At 34.9% G+C, this 19,738-nt stretch overlaps 1 protein-coding gene across 1 annotated transcript; it reads right to left on the minus strand.

Moving 5' to 3' along the window:
• Positions 1-271: 271 nt before the first annotated feature.
• On the minus strand, positions 272-15,013 carry LOC149133066 (uncharacterized). The gene is made up of 2 exons (XM_089360907.1): positions 14,576-15,013; positions 272-567 (listed from the first exon to the last, which is right to left on the minus strand). The coding sequence occupies exons 1-2, from the start codon at positions 14,958-14,960 to the stop codon at positions 518-520; spliced, it is 435 nt and encodes a 144-aa protein (XP_089217033.1). The 5' UTR covers positions 14,961-15,013; the 3' UTR covers positions 272-517.
• Between the last annotated feature and the right edge of the window lie 4,725 nt (positions 15,014-19,738).

The raw sequence follows: 19,738 nt of genomic DNA on the forward strand, positions 1-19,738 counted from the left end.
AGTTTCCCCATTTTAAACTTCATCTATCTGTGCATGTTGCCCTTTGCAATGATTATTCAACCTTCTGTGAATGTTGAACAGCCTGAAACTTTCTTTGTCATGAATTCAATAATAGCACATTACTTCTACTTGAAACCCACAATCTGACAGCAGCAAATAACAGAAAGTAGAACTTCTATAGAGGAAGTGTTATTCTACTAACATATGCAATTTGAATGACCTATGTCACTTAATATAAAAATTTTGCATTACTTTCAGTATAATCCTCATATTTAAGCTTGTTTTTACTATAAATTTCAGAAAAACACCATGTTTTTTATCAGTTATTAAAAAATGACATTTTAATTCATTTTTTTAGCACAGTATTTGGAGCTAGGAACTTCTAATCTGATACAGCAAACAAGCTTCAAAAGGTAGTTATATGAAGGAAGAAAATGTAATCGAAATTTGTTTTATCTGTCTCTTTTCTTTCAGTTTTCTTTTTCATTCATAACTGTGAAATCTCTTATTTACTCTTTCACTGAGCACAGCTTCTGTAGGCGCAGCTCCTTTTAGTACTTTGTCTTTCTAAAATGAAAATTATCAAAATATAGAGCATGTGAGGACAGTATGTTCTGTAAAACAACCACTGTTCCTCGTATCACAATAAAATACACTATAATTAACTTTTTTCAAGATGTTGTCTGACTTAACATGATGGCTAATAGATCATTATTTAACTGAACATTACCTTAGCTTTAGATCAAATTCATTCTTTTGAAAGTAGCCAAGCCATGAATTTTCATTGACAATATTAAAGACTTGTCCTGTTGGTGACTATCTGAATCTTTTCTCAGTCACACCACTGACATTCTCGTTTTCTATTCAAGGCCTACCAGCAAATAGTTCAAGAACTGAAACACGTGGTCAACTTCAAAGAAGGTTGTGAAATCACTTGGAATATAATCCAGTAACCTCCTTACCTCAGTTTGTGATTAATACTGAAATTTGGAAGGCCAGTGTGAGGTCTCTGAGGCTATTCATTTCTAGCTAGGCAACTTAAGAGAATGGGTGCAGTTAGTAAGTTACCACCCTCAAAGCTTGTTTTCATAGTCTACAGATACATGGGTAAGTGATTTCCTCAAATACTCCAGAGGCTCTCTAAAAGTAGCAGATAATTAGCAGTGTAGAAGGATGCATCAAAAGTATAACTGCTAGAATAAGAACTGAATGGAGAAAGTTCAGAGAACTTGTAACTTCATTGACAACCAAAAGTCTTTTTCTCTAAGTTAAGGGAAGATTGTATAATGGATGTATATGAACAGCAATGTTACATGGTAGTGAAATGTGAGCCCTGAATGCAGAGGACATACAAAAGGTAAAAAGGAATGAAACTGCTACGCTCTCCTGGATGTGCAATATCAATGCACATGCACAACAGAGTGCTATGTATGGAGAGAGAAGTTATGCAATAGAGAAGACTACACTGGTTTGGACATGTGATCAATGGCAAGGGTGACTTGAAAACCAGGGCATGTAGTCCATGATGCAGATCAATCACCAAGGCAGAGAGTGGAGCCTTATTCTCCCCTTCACCAAAAACTATTCAACCCCCCCCCCCCCATTCTATCTGTGAATGCGATGTGAACTAATTATAATGTGACAAACGGTACATCTACCAGCGGGCTATGCTTTGGGCTTGGTACTCTTCTCCACTGGATGTGACATTCCCCCATTAGCAAATCTCTGGTGACAGGCTTGCCATAATGACTATTGTTGGTTACAAGAGAAATCTGAGAAAATAACCAAACCTACAGATAATGAGCTATCTAAAATTTATTTGTAAATCAGTTCAATGTTTTGTTTCTTTTTGACAAATGCATTAATCACTTTGCTATAAAATGTATCAGCACCATGCTCTACCTTCATCTCCAAAAGGTCTTTATTCATTGGAAATGAAGACCAAATTATTCATTCTCTCTTCACTTTGAGAACACCTCATAATAATTTACTTGCTTTAATGAAAAAAGCTATTTGTCACAGGATACAGATGTGGCAGATATGGTCAGATCAAACAGTAATTTTGTTACTTCAGCTACAGCTTGATTTAGTTCCTATATACATCTTGAAACACCAAGTAAACTTTTTTGAAGAATCAAAAACCGAATTTCTGAACTACTGAATATGGCTTCAAAAACCACAAAAGATTTAGACTGAAAATCTTCTACAATTGCAATGACTCCTCTTGCCTGTATTAATTCTGAAGCACTCCAATCCTCTGGATTTTCTAATACGGTTGAAAATACTCCAGATAACACAGTAATTTTGTTGGACAGACTGGTTACTTGTTGAGATGAATAATTCCAACTTATCTCAGGTAACTTTGGAAATCACCTTCCAACAATTTCATCCGGTAGGGTTATTCAAGCTTTCGACTTTGACAAAATTCCTTTTAAAGTTTAGAAGAAAACTCAACATTCACAAATACTTGAAGCCAATTGAGAGAGTACCAGATTAAGTGAATGTGTATAACAACATATAAATATGATGCTTGCACAAAAAATCTTCTTTATTCTTGTTTGCATTCTGTTCAAATGCCCAGCCATCATGCTCACGTCATCATAAATTAGAGCAGTGAATTTTTGGCCACAGGTGAATTTATGAACAAATTTTTGAACTTCTGACAGTGATGCAGCACTTCTATCTTTACGGACATTGACATATCCCCAAAAAAACTTTCTTGACGCCTTTCCTTTTCATTATCAAATTGCAAAATGTGTGGCAATTGAGATTTCCTTTGAAGGTCTGTAGTCTCATCAGACATAAAAGCAACAAAAGCTCTCTTTTTGTTCACTGCCTTAATTTCACTTTAACTTGTAGCAGATATACAATTAAATGGTCTTGCTTTGAATATCACTTGAAAGTCCAGAAAATGTGCAGTTGGCACTTTTCTTCATGAATCCCAGACGTGACCTTAAAATATCACTGTATCCCATTACTGTTTCACTTATAGCCAGAAAATGACCCTTACTGTTTGATTTTTCTGTTTCATTATGTCATCCAAATAGTAATTCTTTTTAGCTGTGAAGCTTCTTGTTGCAAAGGTTGGGAAAGTAGAGAGGAAACTGAGCTAATTGACTCTCTAACCATCTTGTGGGTGAATGAAAGTGTGGAAAATGTTTCTTGATTATAATATTTTTAAATGAATTAAGGCTTCATTCTAACAAAACATTCAAGTGCTAGTTTGCCTTTTTACATAACCTTTTTTATGTAACCTATTTTAAATATTGAAAATTAAACTTTTAAAAATACTGTCATTGATGAAAACTTTACTTTTTAATCACCAAAAAATGGACTTTGCTGGTTGCTTCTTTTCACTCTAAGTGTGAGCAAGTCAAAAAGAAAATGCTGGGGTCACATGACTAAATTCGAATCTTAAGAAGTGATCGAGAATATTCTCCATGCATTAAATTTTTTAAAAAGCAGGAGTGGCTATGTGGTAAGAAGCTTGCTTCCCAACTACATGGTTCTGAATTCATTTCCACAGTATGGCACCTTGGGCAAGTGTCTTCTACTATAGCTCTAGGTCCACCAAAGTCTTGGATTCAGTAAACAAAAACTGAAAGAAGCTAGTAGTGTGTGTGTTTGAGTCTGTGTTTGTCTTCCACCACCACTTGACAATCGGTCTTGGTGTGTTTATGTTCCTGTAACTTAGCAGTTTGGTATGAGAGACTGGGCTTAAAAAAAGTACTGGGGTTGATTCATTTGATTAAAAATTTTTCAAGGTGGTGCCCCAGCATGACCACAATCTAATGACTAAAACAAGAGAAAGATAAAACATAAAATATATACTCTTCAAATAATCATTTGAAATAAACCAGAATCAGCAATAAAACAAACCTGGAAATTGATTAAATATCCATTTCTTGTCTAAAGCTATCCTTTCAATAGACAGGTCTTTAATCTCTAATGCACAGGGCAGTAAAAACATCAGCACTAAAATATGTTGATGATGTGTCTGCTGGCTTAACATGGCTGGAAAGCAAGCAATAAAAAATTTCCTTTTCTCTACCTTTCTCTCTTTTTACCACTTGCTCCTTTGTTTTGTCTCTCCTTTTGATGCTCCCTTCTCGAAGAGAATGGTAGAATAGGAAGAAATAACATCCCTGCTCACTGATCTTACTATGACTGAAAGTAAGCAGAAAAAATTTGCTTTTCTCTGCTTTTTTTTCTCTTGACCACTCGTTTGCTTTGTCTCTCTTTCTAGCATTCCCTTCTCAAAATGATCAGGAAAACAATAAATTAACTGCTTTTCTTTCTTTTCTTGCTAAGCAAAGGAGATTCTCTACTTACACTTGTTAAATAATATCAATTGTTTACAATTTATGTTAAGAAATGAAGGAATGGGAAATACAAACAAGCATCATGAGTACAATGATGATAGTGAAAATTATCAATAATTAATTTTATATTACACAAAAAATATTTATTATAAAAAGAGTAAGACATGAAGTGCATGCATTGTATTCACAGACCCTTTGCCCTAGTATGTATATATGTTTTGTGTGTGTGTGTGTGTGTGTGTGTGTGTGTTTGCATGTTTGTGCATATGTGTGTGTGTGTGTGTGTGTGTGCGTGTGTGTGCGTGTGTCAGTGTATAGAGCATCTGAACAGTGATAAACTGATAGAAACATTTGTCACCACTGATAAAAAGCTATTAGCTATGAAAATGCCTGTAAAAGGTGGTCAGTATTTCTTGTATAGGGAAGCTGAAACTCTGCTAACAGGATTTATGGTTACTGTTCTGCATAAGAGTATCAAGATTGCAGGTAAAATTGGAACTGATAAATTTATAGCAAGTCTATTAGCCATCATGGCTATATCTGACATGATAACTGTCAGAAACTCTTTAGTGACAGATTCCTGCATGATACTGAATGGTACACTCTAATGTGGAACTTTATAACTGGACTATGCTGACTGGGTCCTGCCATTCTTGATTATGTTACATATCTGATGATTCTTACCAAGAATTTTCACTAGGAAGTTCCTCAATGTCAACTAGTTTTAACAGCGAAGCTCATTATTATGGCATTGATCTGAATAGCCGATGCAATATAAATTATGACATAAGCATGTTCATTGATGAGATAAGTGTACTAGCTTGATTAGTCGAAAAGATAAAAATGTAGGTACATCTATTGATATAAGTAAGTCTGAGTGAACGAATAAGATAGTACACTGGTTGATTTGTTTAGAAAACGATGGAATAAAGTGTCATCCTCACCAGCTAGTCTGGAGATAGACTCTGTAAATTTCAATTTGTTTCATAAACATGTCATGAACATATTAATAGGAAATAATTGCTACAGAGATATAACAAAGGATAAAAATAAATTGAAAGACACTGCTTTAGAGACAACCACATCTGGAAATGTGACAGTAAATGATGACAAGGTGACAATACTGATGATGGAGATGACATACTCATGCAAGCACACACATACTTAGATGTTTCCAGTTACATGTGTGAAGTTAAAAATATCCAAATAAATGAATTTAACCCTCTTAAAGTATAAATTTAATTACAGAAGGAAGTCACTGACCTGTAGTCAAAATTAAACAAATTAAATTTTTAACTTATGACTGATTAATTAAATTGTCTTTGTGGATATGTTTTTCAAATTGATTGAAAAATATATTCTTCAGAATAAGTGATACAGAAAGATCTCAGGGGATATAGGAATATCCAAAATTTTAATATCCATTAAACCATTGAAATATCGTCTTGCCTCACATATCAAGAAGAGAAAGCTAATTGACTCCCAATAGAATATTCAATTACTTTTACAATTACATTTTAATTATAATGTACCTAATAAGGAAATAAGTCTCTCAGACAGAGTCAGAGTAATAGACAGGAGGAAGAGAGAGAGGGTGGGGAAGGGAAATACACAGTTACTATTAATTATACAGACATCAATCCATAGTAGCTGAATAATTATAGTTAGCATAAATATACGTTTATATACATACATAGCTGTCTGTAAAACCATAAGTGGATCTTTCTGATTTGGTGGACACCATTTGTTTTCTAACGAAACACTTTCAAACTTGGGATACTGGTAGAATGTGTCATATAAAACATCTTTTTTCTCTTAGCCTTGTTAAGAAAAGTTTCTATATTCCAAGTTATTTCATGTTAAAGTTGTCGTATTTTGGTAATTTCAACCAATCACTGACATCTATTCAGCTGAATACAGTTACTGCTGTCCCTTGTCAACAATAATTTGTGGCGGTTTATATATCGTTAGTTCCTGTTAATTATGACATATTTCATCCGCTTTTTTGGTTTGTTTTCTTTTGAAGCCGACAAAATTACAGAAAAATGGTAATTCATACGTCTAGCTGCCATCACAATAAATAAGAAAGCTTTATACACGAAATGCATATATTGTTTAGATAATAAATTACACTGTGCATATCTATGTTTGTATGTTTGAAGATAATCTTTTTTCAAACCAGTCGGTGAAAATCTGTTCAACAATTTTTCGGTAATTTTCTAAGTACTGTGTACTCAGTAGCACATTTTCTAAATGATGGTAGAATTTGATTTGAGGAAAATTTGGCTGCTATTTCTTGGAAAAAACCCTAACTGTAACCCTAACCCTAACCCTAAACCCTAACCCTAAAACTAACCCTGACCCTAAAACCCTAGCCCTAATACCCCAGTGAAGATCGTGCGGGTGTTAATCCGAAAAATTACCGATTCCCTTATTAGCTATTATCCAGTGCAGGCAATATTCATAAGAGAATTAAAATTATAATTACCAGGGACTAACGATATATGCACCACCACAAATTATTGTTGTCAAAGAACAACAGTAACTGTATTCAGCTGAATAGACGTCAGTGATTGGTTGAAATTACCAAAATACAACAATTTTTAACATGAAATAACTTTGAATATGAAAATTTTTCTCTGTTCTATAAGAACAAAATATACAAGTATACGAAGTTTTAAAGTGTTTCGGTAGAAAACAATAAATAAAAACTAAATTAAAAAATGGTGTCCGCCAAATCAGAAAGATCCCCATAAGTCAAAAATATTAGACACTTCATATTTATCAAGAGAGTGGGTATATTAATCAAAGTATACAGTATTATACTGATCTTACCTACCAATTTTGCACTGGATTTTAGATAACAAGGTAGCTGTTTAATACACATGCTCTTCAGGAATGGGAGGTATGGAAAAATATAGTGACTGCTCTCTGATATTGGAGGTGAGAAAGTGTCATGTCCAGTTTCTACATGTGATGATGGGAGGACTAATGGTTGAGAAGTTAGTGTTTATAATCACAGTTGGGCTTGTAGATAAGATAACATTTAACCTTTTTCATGCAGGTATCACATGTCCCCTTAATAGACACTGCAACACAGAAACAGTTGTATATGAGGAAGGTGTAGCACCAAAGAATCCCAATGGGCAGTTAAATGTGCAGAAGTATGTGAGCATAACTGAAGGTCCTTTCCAAACCAGATTCAACAACCATATGCCCTCCTTTAGTATTTAGGAGAGGTGCAATGTCAGCCCTGGTTAGACATCTATGGTTGTTTAAGGAAAACATCAAGGATTACATCATGTGGAAAATCTTGGAGAAATGCATGCCTTATTTAATAATAACAAAAAGTGCAGGTTATTCATAAATAACTGCCTCTGTGTTGCAGTGTTTGTTAAGAGAACATGTAGTGTTGTTTCTGCATGAGCACCTAGCTTCTGTCTCAGGTGTGGATCTACCTGCCAATATTTTCTTTACATTAGGTTTACTGCAAAAAGATATTTTGAAGATGTGGCTATTAAAAATTTTACAAAAATAATTCATACTACACGTAAGTGTCTATCGAGTTTTTCAACTAAGCTTAGGACAATTTTGCCCATACAAGTTTTTACACTCAAAGAAGGGGATGGGAGAACCAAAAGACTTTCTGTTGGTGCTTTCTCTTGAAGGCTAGCTGCTAGCAATGTTAAAGACAAGATAATTTATATGCCTGGTCCCAAAAGAAATGGTACTGGAAAGTCTTGTGGTTCACAACCAACCTTTCTCCCAGAGCCTAAAATGCTATTTGGGCAAAATCTACCTAAAGGGATTAAGGTCTACCAAATCATTGTAAGTGAAATTAGTAGAGAGAAATAGAAAAAGGCCTATTGTGTGTGTGGGAGGGATATGTATCTATCTGTGTGTGTGTGTGTAAATATATAATATATGAAGGTACATGGCTGAGTGGTTAGAGTGTCAGGCTTACAATCGTGAGGTTGTGAGTTCGATTTCTGGACCAGGATGTGTGTGGTGTTCTTGAGTAAAGACACTTTATTTCATGTTGCTCCAGTTCACTCTGCTGTAGAAATGAGTTGCAACGTCACTGGTGCTTTTTCCCTTCCCTTAGATAACATTGGTGGTGTGGAGAATGGAGGCTGGTATGCTTGGGTGACTGCTGGTCTCCCATAAACATTTTTTCCTGGACTTGTGCCTTGGGTGGTAACTTTCTAGGTGCAATCCCATGGTTATTCATGACTGAAGGGTTTTTTTTACTTTACTTTACCTAATGTATCCATAGAGTCTATGGGTTGCTTACAGAGATGACACCATTGATAAGAGCAAGTACATAGATGGATGAAGTTTTAAAAAAAAAACAGCATTGAAGACAAACCACATGATGAGAGCTAATCAACTGTGACCATTGACAAGAATCATGAGTGAAAGGATTGATTTGTGCAGACAGATGAATCATGATCGGTGATTTTGTTGAACAAATGAACTTTGGTCATAATGCATATTTTGAAAGACCTTGAGTATCTGAACATGTGTACTTCAGGAGTTGACATCCAATGTAAGGAAGAGAAGCGTGGAAGTCTGGTTTGATCTGCTGGAAGTATTTGAAGCCAATGAAGCCATGTTCATTTGCAATCTGGTGAATGGAGTTGAACAGTGACCATGTCTTTATGATTGGGCATTGAATGATCAGGTCATGGAATGGTGTCACATCTCTTTTTCTTTTGAACTTCTTACATAGAAGTTCAAAAGCCAGCAATCAGCACAGAAAATCATGATGAGTGTATCTGTGATCCACTAGGGTATTATTTTCCTTTATTTTCTGGAGTGTGACTGTACAGTGAACAGCACATCAAGACACTCAAAAAGTTTAGTAAGACCATTAGAAGAGACCAAACAAGAGTCTGAAAACAAGCTACATTCACCATGAAAATATGAACAACACACTTCTTAATAAAAAATTAGGCAATCAACAAATGACACTGGTCAGTGATTCTCCCATTCACTATATTGTCTGGATCTGGTTCTCTCTAACTTCCACCTGTTTAGTCCAGTGAAAGACTCACTTTGAGGACAATAATTTAATGACACAGATGCAGTGAAATTGGCTGTGAGGAAGTATGTGCAACAAGGGAGCCTGAAGGTTTCAAAAAGTATTTAAGAGATTAGTTAAATGCTAGTGCAAACACATCACCTGTGGTGGAGACTGTTGTATAATGCCTTTGTATTGGCTATTTGAAGAATTAAATCAGTTAATAAAAGAGTTATGCTCATTTTTGCATTACCACAGAAGTAGCCATTAAAATTTATCTAAGTAATAAGAAAAATAATGGGAAATTAAATCCTGTTAGCTGAATAAAGAAAGAAATAGCCAAAGGTGACGGTTTAATTATGTGAGTAATATTGAGATAAAAGATAGCTTAGAAGTGTAAATGAAAGAAAAAAAAGACATATTAAAAACTGTTTCAAAGTTAAATAAAGTGTAAATGAAATAAAACATAAGAACTAGTATAGATGATGTAGGTAAATATGATGACAAGATATGAAGAAATTTACATAAATAACTACACAAATACAAAAAGACACTAAAGAATAATACATACTATTTAAGTGCATTGGTAGATAAAATTCAAATGACCCAAGGGAATAATTAAAATCTGTCCAGAAACAAACCTCTTATTATGACTATAAAATAAAAAGATAATTAAATTAAATTTTGCTAGCAATACTAAAGATAATGTTTGAAGTGTATTATTTTAAGGCAGAGAAATTTCTTTTTAGTAAAACTAAACATATATTACATTTTAAATAGTTATAAGTTCTAGATTATATCGATAAAAGTGGGTGGAAAGATAAATCTTATAAAAATGATCTAAAGGAATTGAATTTATAATGAAATGAAATAAAATATATTGCACTAAAATGAGTGACTAACTATTTAGTATGAAATAGATTAGTAAGAAAAGTATGACAAAAATAATACTAATAAAACTAAAGTGAAGATCAAATAAATAGGGCATATGTTTAACTAGCAAAGAATGACCATTTATAACAATATATGATAATGTAAATTATTAGGAAAAAGATAATACACAGGTAGATGTCCTGAACTTTATAAGGAAGATAAAGGTAAGTAAGAATCATCATCATCATCATCGTTTAACGTCCACTTTCCATGCTAGCATGGGTTGGACGATTTGACTGAGGACTGGTGAACCAGATGGCTACACCAGGCTCCAATCTGATTTGGCAGAGTTTCTACAGCTGGATGCCCTTCCTAACGCCATGAGTGATAGAATTTTCCAATCAAAATATGTACTTCATAATGCTCTAAACTAAGGTGTAGGAGTAAATGTAATGATTATGTTACACTTTAATGTACAGTAGAATAGTTAATAAAACTTAAAATATATATAAAACTGAACTTGATACCAACCAGGTCTGGAAATGCAGAACGAGATGAGATGGGATCACATTAAAAATAATAAATTCAAATAGTGAGGCAAAGTTTATTTCATTGAAAAATGTTAAGTTTTAAAAGTGTTGTAATTATAGATCTTTGACTTAAAAACAGTTTCAGTAATTAACTGAATATCTTACAAACATTTATTTTGATATCAGTGCCTATGTGTTATGTTATTTTCAGTATAATATGTGGTTCAAAACAATTTCATTTATTGGGTTTATTGTTGTTTCAATCTGAAACTAATGCTTATAAATGTATATTTGATAACATATGCATTAAAACTCTAAGTGTTTTATCTATATTTTGTTATATATGATACATCACAAATAAATAAATGAATAAATAAATAAAGGCCAGAGTTATTAAGATGAAATGTTTGATGCTTCTTTATAAATAACACATCTATAAAATATTAGCTTGATCTCCATACAATCATTGTATAGTTGTACTGGCATATACCAAACCAGCTCTTGAAAAAAGTTTTTATATGGTTTTCTGCCTGCATGAAATAGCAGCCAACTTTTTTCCAAATTCCACCTTAGCATCTTAAAAAAAAGTCCTAGGTTGGTAATGATTGCAACCATATTGATCACAGATAGATTCATATCTTACAAACATTTATTTTGATATCAGTGCCTATGTGTTATGTTATTTTCAGTATAATATGTGGTTCAAAACAATTTCATTTATTGGGTTTATTGTTGTTTCAATCTGAAACTAATGCTTATAAATGTATATTTGATAACATATGCATTAAAACTCTAAGTGTTTTATCTATATTTTGTTATATATGATACATCACAAATAAATAAATGAATAAATAAATAAAGGCCAGAGTTATTAAGATGAAATGTTTGATGCTTCTTTATAAATAACACATCTATAAAATATTAGCTTGATCTCCATACAATCATTGTATAGTTGTACTGGCATATACCAAACCAGCTCTTGAAAAAAGTTTTTATATGGTTTTCTGCCTGCATGAAATAGCAGCCAACTTTTTTCCAAATTCCACCTTAGCATCTTAAAAAAAAGTCCTAGGTTGGTAATGATTGCAACCATATTGATCACAGATAGATTCAGAGAGGTACTTGTCATACAATATTACTACTATTTTTAAAATTCCATTTCGTTTTTCAAAAGCTTTATCTTTTATAGTGCTTATATTGTGAGTTCTTTCCAATTCTTTTTTCAAATACTAATCATTGCAAGTTGCAGACAGGATTTGAAGCTCAGTTATTTACTACATTTTGTCTTGGTTTTTCCTTGTCAGACAAATCAAGTCACCAAATTTACATGCGCTATGAAGTATATTGGTCTTCATCAACATGGTTTAAGATTTTGATAACCAGTAATCTTATATAATGTAGTAGACAAGTATTTTCCTCTAACTTTCAAAACAGTGACCAACAGCAACAGCATGTGACCAGGCAAAAATTGTTTCAAAAATGCATTTAAAAACAACAACATATGTATTCTACACTCTGGTTTAATAAAGCAAAAGAATATTATAAACAACAAATTATTTTTGATATTTTCACAAAGAAAACAGTTAAATTGTAGTTTATTGCCATTTCCACACAATCCAAAAAGAATAAATTACCTCAAATAATATTTTGTTCACATAAAATCAGAAATTAATCATTCTTTTAAAGTAAAGGCAAAAAAATATAACATTTTGTGCATTAGAAAAACAATTAGATATTTTTTTGAATAAACAGTGAAGATGAAAGAAATAATTAATTACTCAATTATGATAATGATGACTATCCTACATGGCCAAAGAAGATGACCACTGGCTTGCAGGATTACCATAGTCAGATACAATGCTCAACAGTATTCATATGTTGACTGTAATTACAACCAGTCTATATCTAATGGCAAAGCAACCTAAAATAATTGGCAATCTTTTGTCTGAACATGAATACTAAAGCTGCTTCTCTAGACAAACAGAAGATATTGAACACAGTTTTACTAACTAAAGAAACAATTGTCAGTTTTACCATACTGCAGCTGCTTACAATAGAACAGTTGCTCTTACCCTACAGTCACTGTTTATAATTTAAAGAATCAGACCAGTATGAGGGTTAAATGTCTTGACCATGGTCTCAAAATGAGGCCAGTAGCAGTTATATAAACCATCAATCTTTCTGTTGGTATCTATTCAGTATCTCCACTCTTATGGAATGAATCAGTAGATTATAATGTTGATTGACAGAGTTTTACCAAGCCCCATAGAATCTGTAGCATTTAGTATGTGTCTTGCAAACAACTTGCACATGCAAGTGCTACCAGTCAAGAATTCCGCATACTGGAAGCCAGCAAGTGTATGGGGGTCATCAGGAGAGAATGCGCGCCGTTTCAGGGCCTACCTCTCGGCGGCATCAATGCGCACCGGCCCCGCCTCACTGATATGAGGCCCCGCTTGCTAGATCAACTGATTATTAAACAAAACTCAATATTTCTCTAGCCATCACTCATCGTCTCTTTTCACCAAATCCAGTGGCTAGCCTTCTCCACTGTAGTTTGGATATCGGTAATGGTGGTATTTACCTTCCGATGAGTTAGGCCTAACGATAACAGCAGTCGTTTCACACTGTTTCCTACAAATCCTCTACATCCGACTTCGATTGGAAAATGCTCCGCTTTCCAGCCTGCGTCTTCACATTTCTCGAGGAGGTTTTCATAACGGTCCATCTTTCGAGCCCGCGCGGCGTCCATATTATCTTCATGAGGAACCGTTAACTCAACTAAATTTACAACTTTTCTTCTTTCACACCACATTAAAATGTCAGGTTTTTCCATAACTGGGATGGGAAAGAATGCCTGGCACCCAGGCAAATCTGCAGTCACTTCCCAATAGTCGTTCCACTTTTCATTTCTCACAGGAAGTTTCTTGTTCTTTTTCTTGAAACGGATCCGCACGAAGGTAATAAAATCTTTAGATGGTTCTTTCAACGGTTTTTTCTCAGTGTTGTTGAGATGAATTTGGTTCTTCATAGTATTGAAGATAACCTTCAGGACCAGGTTGTGTCTCCATGTATATCTATTCAATGCTAAGGAACAGTTGGAAAGAATATGTTTCAGTGTTCCGACCTTTCCGCATTTGCATATATCATTCTCTGAGACGTTCCATCTTACGAGATTCCTAGGTGACGGCAAAACATCATAGGATGAACGAATCAGAAAACTTAGCCGAGATGTCGTCCACTTCCATATTTCATCCCAACGTATCTTCCTCTCAACAACATGTTCTTCCCATCTCTTTATCTGTCCTTGTTGACTACATCGGATCAAATGAAGCTCTCTTCTCTCTGCTTCTCTTGTTTTGACGCTGTTGCTAACAACAGATCTGCGTTCGCTCCGCATCATATCTGCAAACGGTTTGAACTGATTTGCGCCAAAACCAAGTCCTCTCCGATGATTCTGTGTTGCACCCACCATATCTCTATGTATAAGAGAAGACAAGATGACATCAGCCTCTGCTTCTGCTTTCCACTTCCTTGCTGTTTTCACTTCTGGTGGGTTCTGCCTGATTTCCGTATCCTTCGATTCTCTCAGCATCATCACCGTCCGTATATTTCGACTATTGATGCTAGTGGTAACTGCAACGAACCTCTTTTACGATAAAGAGCTGAACTGTTCAACATCCGAGGTAGGCCTAGCCACTTTCTAATGAACACATTACATTTTTGTTCAATGATTTGAACTCGTGACAAGGCTACCTCGTATATTAAGAGTGGCCACGAAAGTCGTGGGAACAAACCGAACTGCAAGCACCAAATTTTATATTTACCTGGTAACTTCGTGTTATCAATCGCTGATAATCCAGCTTCGGCTTGTTTCATGATTTCCATTCCGCGACTTCTATCTGACAATGTTCCAGCGTATACACGCCCCAAGCTCTTGACGGGTTCTTCTTTGACTGTTGGAATGCTTTCTTCAGCTATTCGAAACTTGAATTCTTTTTGCACTCCCTTAACAAATGTCAGACTACGCGACTTTTTTGCTCTAAACCGCATCCTAGACCACCTCACAAGTTCGTCTAGTCTCAAGAGGGCATTCTGCATGACTTGTTTATCTGTAGCTAGAAGTGTCACGTCATCCATGAAGGCTTTCTTAGGCGATTGTACATGGGCGATTTGTACCGAAAAGTCCACCGCTTTCAAAATCAACTCCATGACTAAGATAAACCACGTGACAGATATTGTACAGCCAGCAGCAATACCAATCTCCAATCGGTGCCAATCTGTTGTAAAATTTCCAACTGTAAACCTCATTTCGAAACTGTCATAGTACATCCTCATTATTTTGATCACTTTGTCTGGAATGTGGAAGTAGTCCATGGCTCTTATCAGTAATTCGTGTGGCACTGAGCCATATGCATTAGCTAGGTCAGACTTCTCTTTTTCTGCTTGGCATCCTGGATCGCTTTCCAAATCGAAAAACAATGTTCAACGCATCCAGGGATCCCGGGGATTCCAGCCTTTTGAACAGACTCATCAACATACCCGTTATTTTGTAAATATGTTACTGTTCTCCTGGAAAGAATTCCCATAAAGATCTTGCATTCCACATTCAATAAGGATATCGGCCTATACTGTTTTAAAGTCTTTGCATTGGCCTCTTTCGGCAGGTATATGCCTTCTACCTTACACCAGTCTTCTACTAGAGTCTCTTCGCGCCACAGTTGTCGAAGTAGGACAAAGAGCTTCTTTCGCAGACGATTGCAATATTTATAGACTTTATATGAGACGCCATCACCTCCTAGGGCACTCTTTGCTCTCGCTTTTCTTACGAAATCATTCACCTCTCTCTCCGTGATGTCCCCAATTTGGAATTTGATATCAGGTTCTGAGAGATGATTTAGCCCATGTAAAGGTGGCAGTGGCTGGTTACGGTGCGGATCGCTGTATGTTTCTTTGACATGAACGTCCAGTTCTTCTTTCGTGCACGATAAAGTGCCACGCTTTGGTTCAGCGAACAGTTTCTTAGTAAACCCGTACGGGTCCTTCAGAAACTGTCCCCGAGTCCTTTTACTCTCCTTTCGACGCTCATATCGCTCGTATTTATTGGATTTGTATCTCAATGGCTATTTAATTATATTTTGTTAATAGGATTCTTAAATGCAATATCATGTTCATTTAATTTCTTCTAAATAACTTCCATCTGCCATATTTTTTTTAATAAATGTTTGTTATTATATATTTTTGTTATTTTTAGTAGCAAATATGCCATCTTAATTACAACTGATTCTACTATGTTTAACAGCATTAGGCAATAAGAGTTGATATGTCATTTTAACAGATTAGGATGCAATTGATTCCAAACACTCAGATTCACATTACTGGTTGCCAACTGTTGCAAGACATTAATAAATGGATGTAAAAATGGATTTAACATTCATTTTATTAATTAATGTATTACAATATGAGAGGGCAATATGGCTAACTTGTGCTTGATGCAGTCCCTGAGATGGAAAACAGATGAAAATGAAATCTTCTTCAGCATAAAATGAAATGCTAGTATCTCTTTATCGTCATTTTACTTGTTTCAGTCATCAGACTGTGGTTATGTTGTGGCACTGACATGAAGAGTCTAGTTGAACAAATCAAAAACAGGATCTATTCTATTAGTCTCTTGTCAAGCAGTGGCAAGGAAGACACACATACATACATACTTACACAAACACATACATAATGGGCTTCCATGGAGTTTCCATCTACCACATCCACTTACAAGGCATTGGCTGACATTTTCCCTAATTTCAAGGCTTGGTTTGAAAGTGTGCAAAAAACCCCACAAAATAGACTGTAACTGTAATTAAGTAGTCCAACCAAGTCACACTATTATACGGATTCTACTTGAAATTTATGCTAAGAGTAAACATGTCAGTGAAATAAGCAATTACTTCTCATAATGATACAATGGGAAGGTCATTGGGGGATTAAGACAACTAGTTGCTGATGAGGGTGTCCATTCTATTTATGTATGTGTGCACGCATGCGCATGCGTGTGTGTGATAATATAATCTAGTGGTCCTGCTGTCTGGAAAGAGTGAGGAGCCAAAAGAGGAGAAAATGGTTAAAGCAGCAGAAAAGTAATATAGTATGCATGCATGAACACAGTGGAAAATTTGTGTGAATACATGCATGAATACAGTGGAAAAATGCGAGCATAAAAAGTCATATTCTTAAGATTATAAACCTGAAAAATATCGATTTTTTTTTTAGTGAAAATCGTGCGAGTGTTAATATAGAAATTGACCATAATGTTGTTGTTATTTAGCCTCAAATCAACCTTGATTCTGCAAACGTATTATCAAAGACATCCCAGCCTTCAGTAAACCGTCTTTTTTTGGATAATCTAGGACATTACTTACAATGGGCGTGTGATTTAGGTAGGGGGATACTTTGGCTGCTATTTTTAGCGTGTCGAGCGGCCGGGTAGAGACTCTTTCATTGGTTCGATTGCGTGATGAAATTTTTTTTTTACACATATATGTAATATGTATATCATCAGCAGAAGTTAGAGAGTAAATTAAAAGCTAAGAGTTTCGTGTATTGGCACTTATCAGACACGAATTTGTCCATTGTCACTCTGTAACTGCTGACGAAATAACTTCTAAGATACAAAATTTTGTCAAAAACGTTAAGAGTAAACCCTGTCCTATGTGACACATTCTACCAGTATCGGAAGTTTGAAAGTGTTTATTTAAAAAAAAAATGAATTCAATAATCTGTAAGTCTAATTGAATAGATCCGAAATGGATGAAAGGCAAAGTCGACCTCGGCGGAATTTGAACTCAGAACGTAAAGACACGCAAAATACATCTAAAATACAAAATTTTGTCAAAGCATTAAGAATAAACCCTGCTCTATGTGACACATTCTACTAGTATCAGAAGTTTGAAAGTGTTTAGTTTAAAAAATTAATTAAATAATCTGTACGTATAGGCGATGTGGTAAGTAGCTTGCTTACCATCCACATGGTTCCGGGTTCAGTCCCACTGCGTGGCACCTTGGGCAAGTGTCTTCTACTATAGCCTCGGGCCGACCAAAGCCTTGTGAGTGGATTTGGTAGACGGAAACTGAAAGAAGCCTGTCGTATATATGTATATGTATATATACATGTGGGTTTGTGTGTCTGTGTTTGTCCCCCCCAACATCGCTTGACAACGGATGCTGGTGTGTTTACGTCCCCGTAACTTAGCGGTTCGGCAAAAGAACCGATAGAATAAGTACTACGCTTCCAAAGAATAAGTCCTGGGGTCGATTTGCTCGACTAAAGGCGGTGCTCCAGCATGGCCGCAGTCAAATGACTGAAACAAGTAAAAAAGAGAATAAGAGTCAAAGTCGACCTCGGCGAAATTTGAACTCAAAACATAAAGACAGACGATATACGGTTAAGCATTTCGCCCAGCGAGCCAATGTTTCTACCAGGTCACCGCCTTACAATGTGAATGTTCATTTTAGAAATATATTCTTTGTTATTTCTTAAGCGTTACTTCTTACTTACTGGCATTAATTTTTGTAACATTTTACCTCATAACTGTTTTTCTACTAATTTTTGTTCAGTGCGACTAACGATTCTGAATTCCTCATGTATTTTTCTATCATTTAAGCATAAGAAAAGTATACTTTTAATTTTGAATTAAAAAAATTATGTTAATTGAAGATGAATATCTGCCTTACTGCTCACTTGAGGGCTGACATATTTTGATGTAGCTTTTTTTCTACTGAACCAAATCTCAAACTATTTATGCCAAAGTGTAGCTGAGTAGGTGTCCTCTTTAAAACTATTACCAGTTTGAAATTTAGTTGAGAACTGAATGCGATTGACGAAATGGTCGCCTTAAGAATATATTGTGGTTGAATGATAATCTTTTATTTGTTTCAGTCGTTTGACTGCGGCCATGCAGGAGCACCGCCTTTAGTCGAACAAATCGACCTCAGGACTTATTCTTTGTAAGCCCAGTACTTATTATATCGGAATATATATATATATATATATATATATATATATATATATATATATATATACAACAATAATTACTATTACAGCATCAAATGCAGATCTTTCTCATTTGACGGGCAACACTTTTCATTTATGTTTTATGTAGTGTTTTTGGTACCGAAACACTTTCAAACTTCGTATAGTTGTATATTTTGTGTTATAGAACAGATAAAAAATTTTGTATTCGAAGTTATTTCATGTAAAAAAATTTCGTATTTCGGTAATTTCAACCAATCACTGACGTCTATTGAGGTGAAAACAATTATTGCCGGGGAATGTAAACAACATGTTCTAACGGTGTCATGGGATCTTGAATAAAATTAGTGCCGTAGTTTGTCAACAACAACTATCAGCAGTACTGTTATTTATGACATCGTTCGTGCGTTTGTACTGGTTTTAGCTTTAGGGCTCGGGTTTTAGAGTTAGGGTTACGATTATTTTTGCCATAACCTCACTCATAACCCTAACACCCTATAACTCATAACCCTAACCCCAACCCTAACCCCTTACTAGGGAATAATGATATAATTAAACAGGGAATAACACTCTTGACACCGGCAAAAATTATTGTTTACAAAAACAGCAGTAACTGTATTCAGCTGAATAGACGTCAGTGATTGGTTGAAATTACAGAAATACAACTTTAACATGAAATAACTTATTAAGAATATTTTTTTATTAAGAAGGCTAAGAGAAAAAGATGTTTTATATGACACATTCTACCAGTATCCCAAGTTTGAAAGTGTTTCGTTAAGAAAACAAGTGGTGCCCGTCAAATCAGAAAGATCCTCAAAGGATTGCTGCAATTAATGAATAGTAAGCCATCAGGAAATACTGAAAAAATGTTCTCGCCAGATTATGTTGCGAACTTGATAACAGAGTATAAGTACAAACCTGATGAAAGAGTTACCTTCGTGGCTTACTATAGAAGATATGAACTAAT

Source organism: Octopus bimaculoides, chromosome 12, assembly GCF_046866305.1.
Source record: "Octopus bimaculoides isolate indiv1 chromosome 12, ASM4686630v1, whole genome shotgun sequence".
NCBI classification, from domain to species: domain Eukaryota; kingdom Metazoa; phylum Mollusca; class Cephalopoda; order Octopoda; family Octopodidae; genus Octopus; species Octopus bimaculoides.

What these genes read in the sequence shown, in the direction of transcription:
- LOC149133066 (XM_089360907.1), bottom strand. Translation starts at nt 14,960, where the DNA reads ATGGAGTTGATTTTGAAAGCGGTGGACTTTTCGGTACAAATCGCCCAT. An exon ending in TGATAACACGAAGTTACCAG is followed by an intron (nt 568 to 14,575) that starts GTAAATATAAAA and finishes TTTTCATTTTAG; the next exon opens with AAAGACAAAGTACTAAAAGG.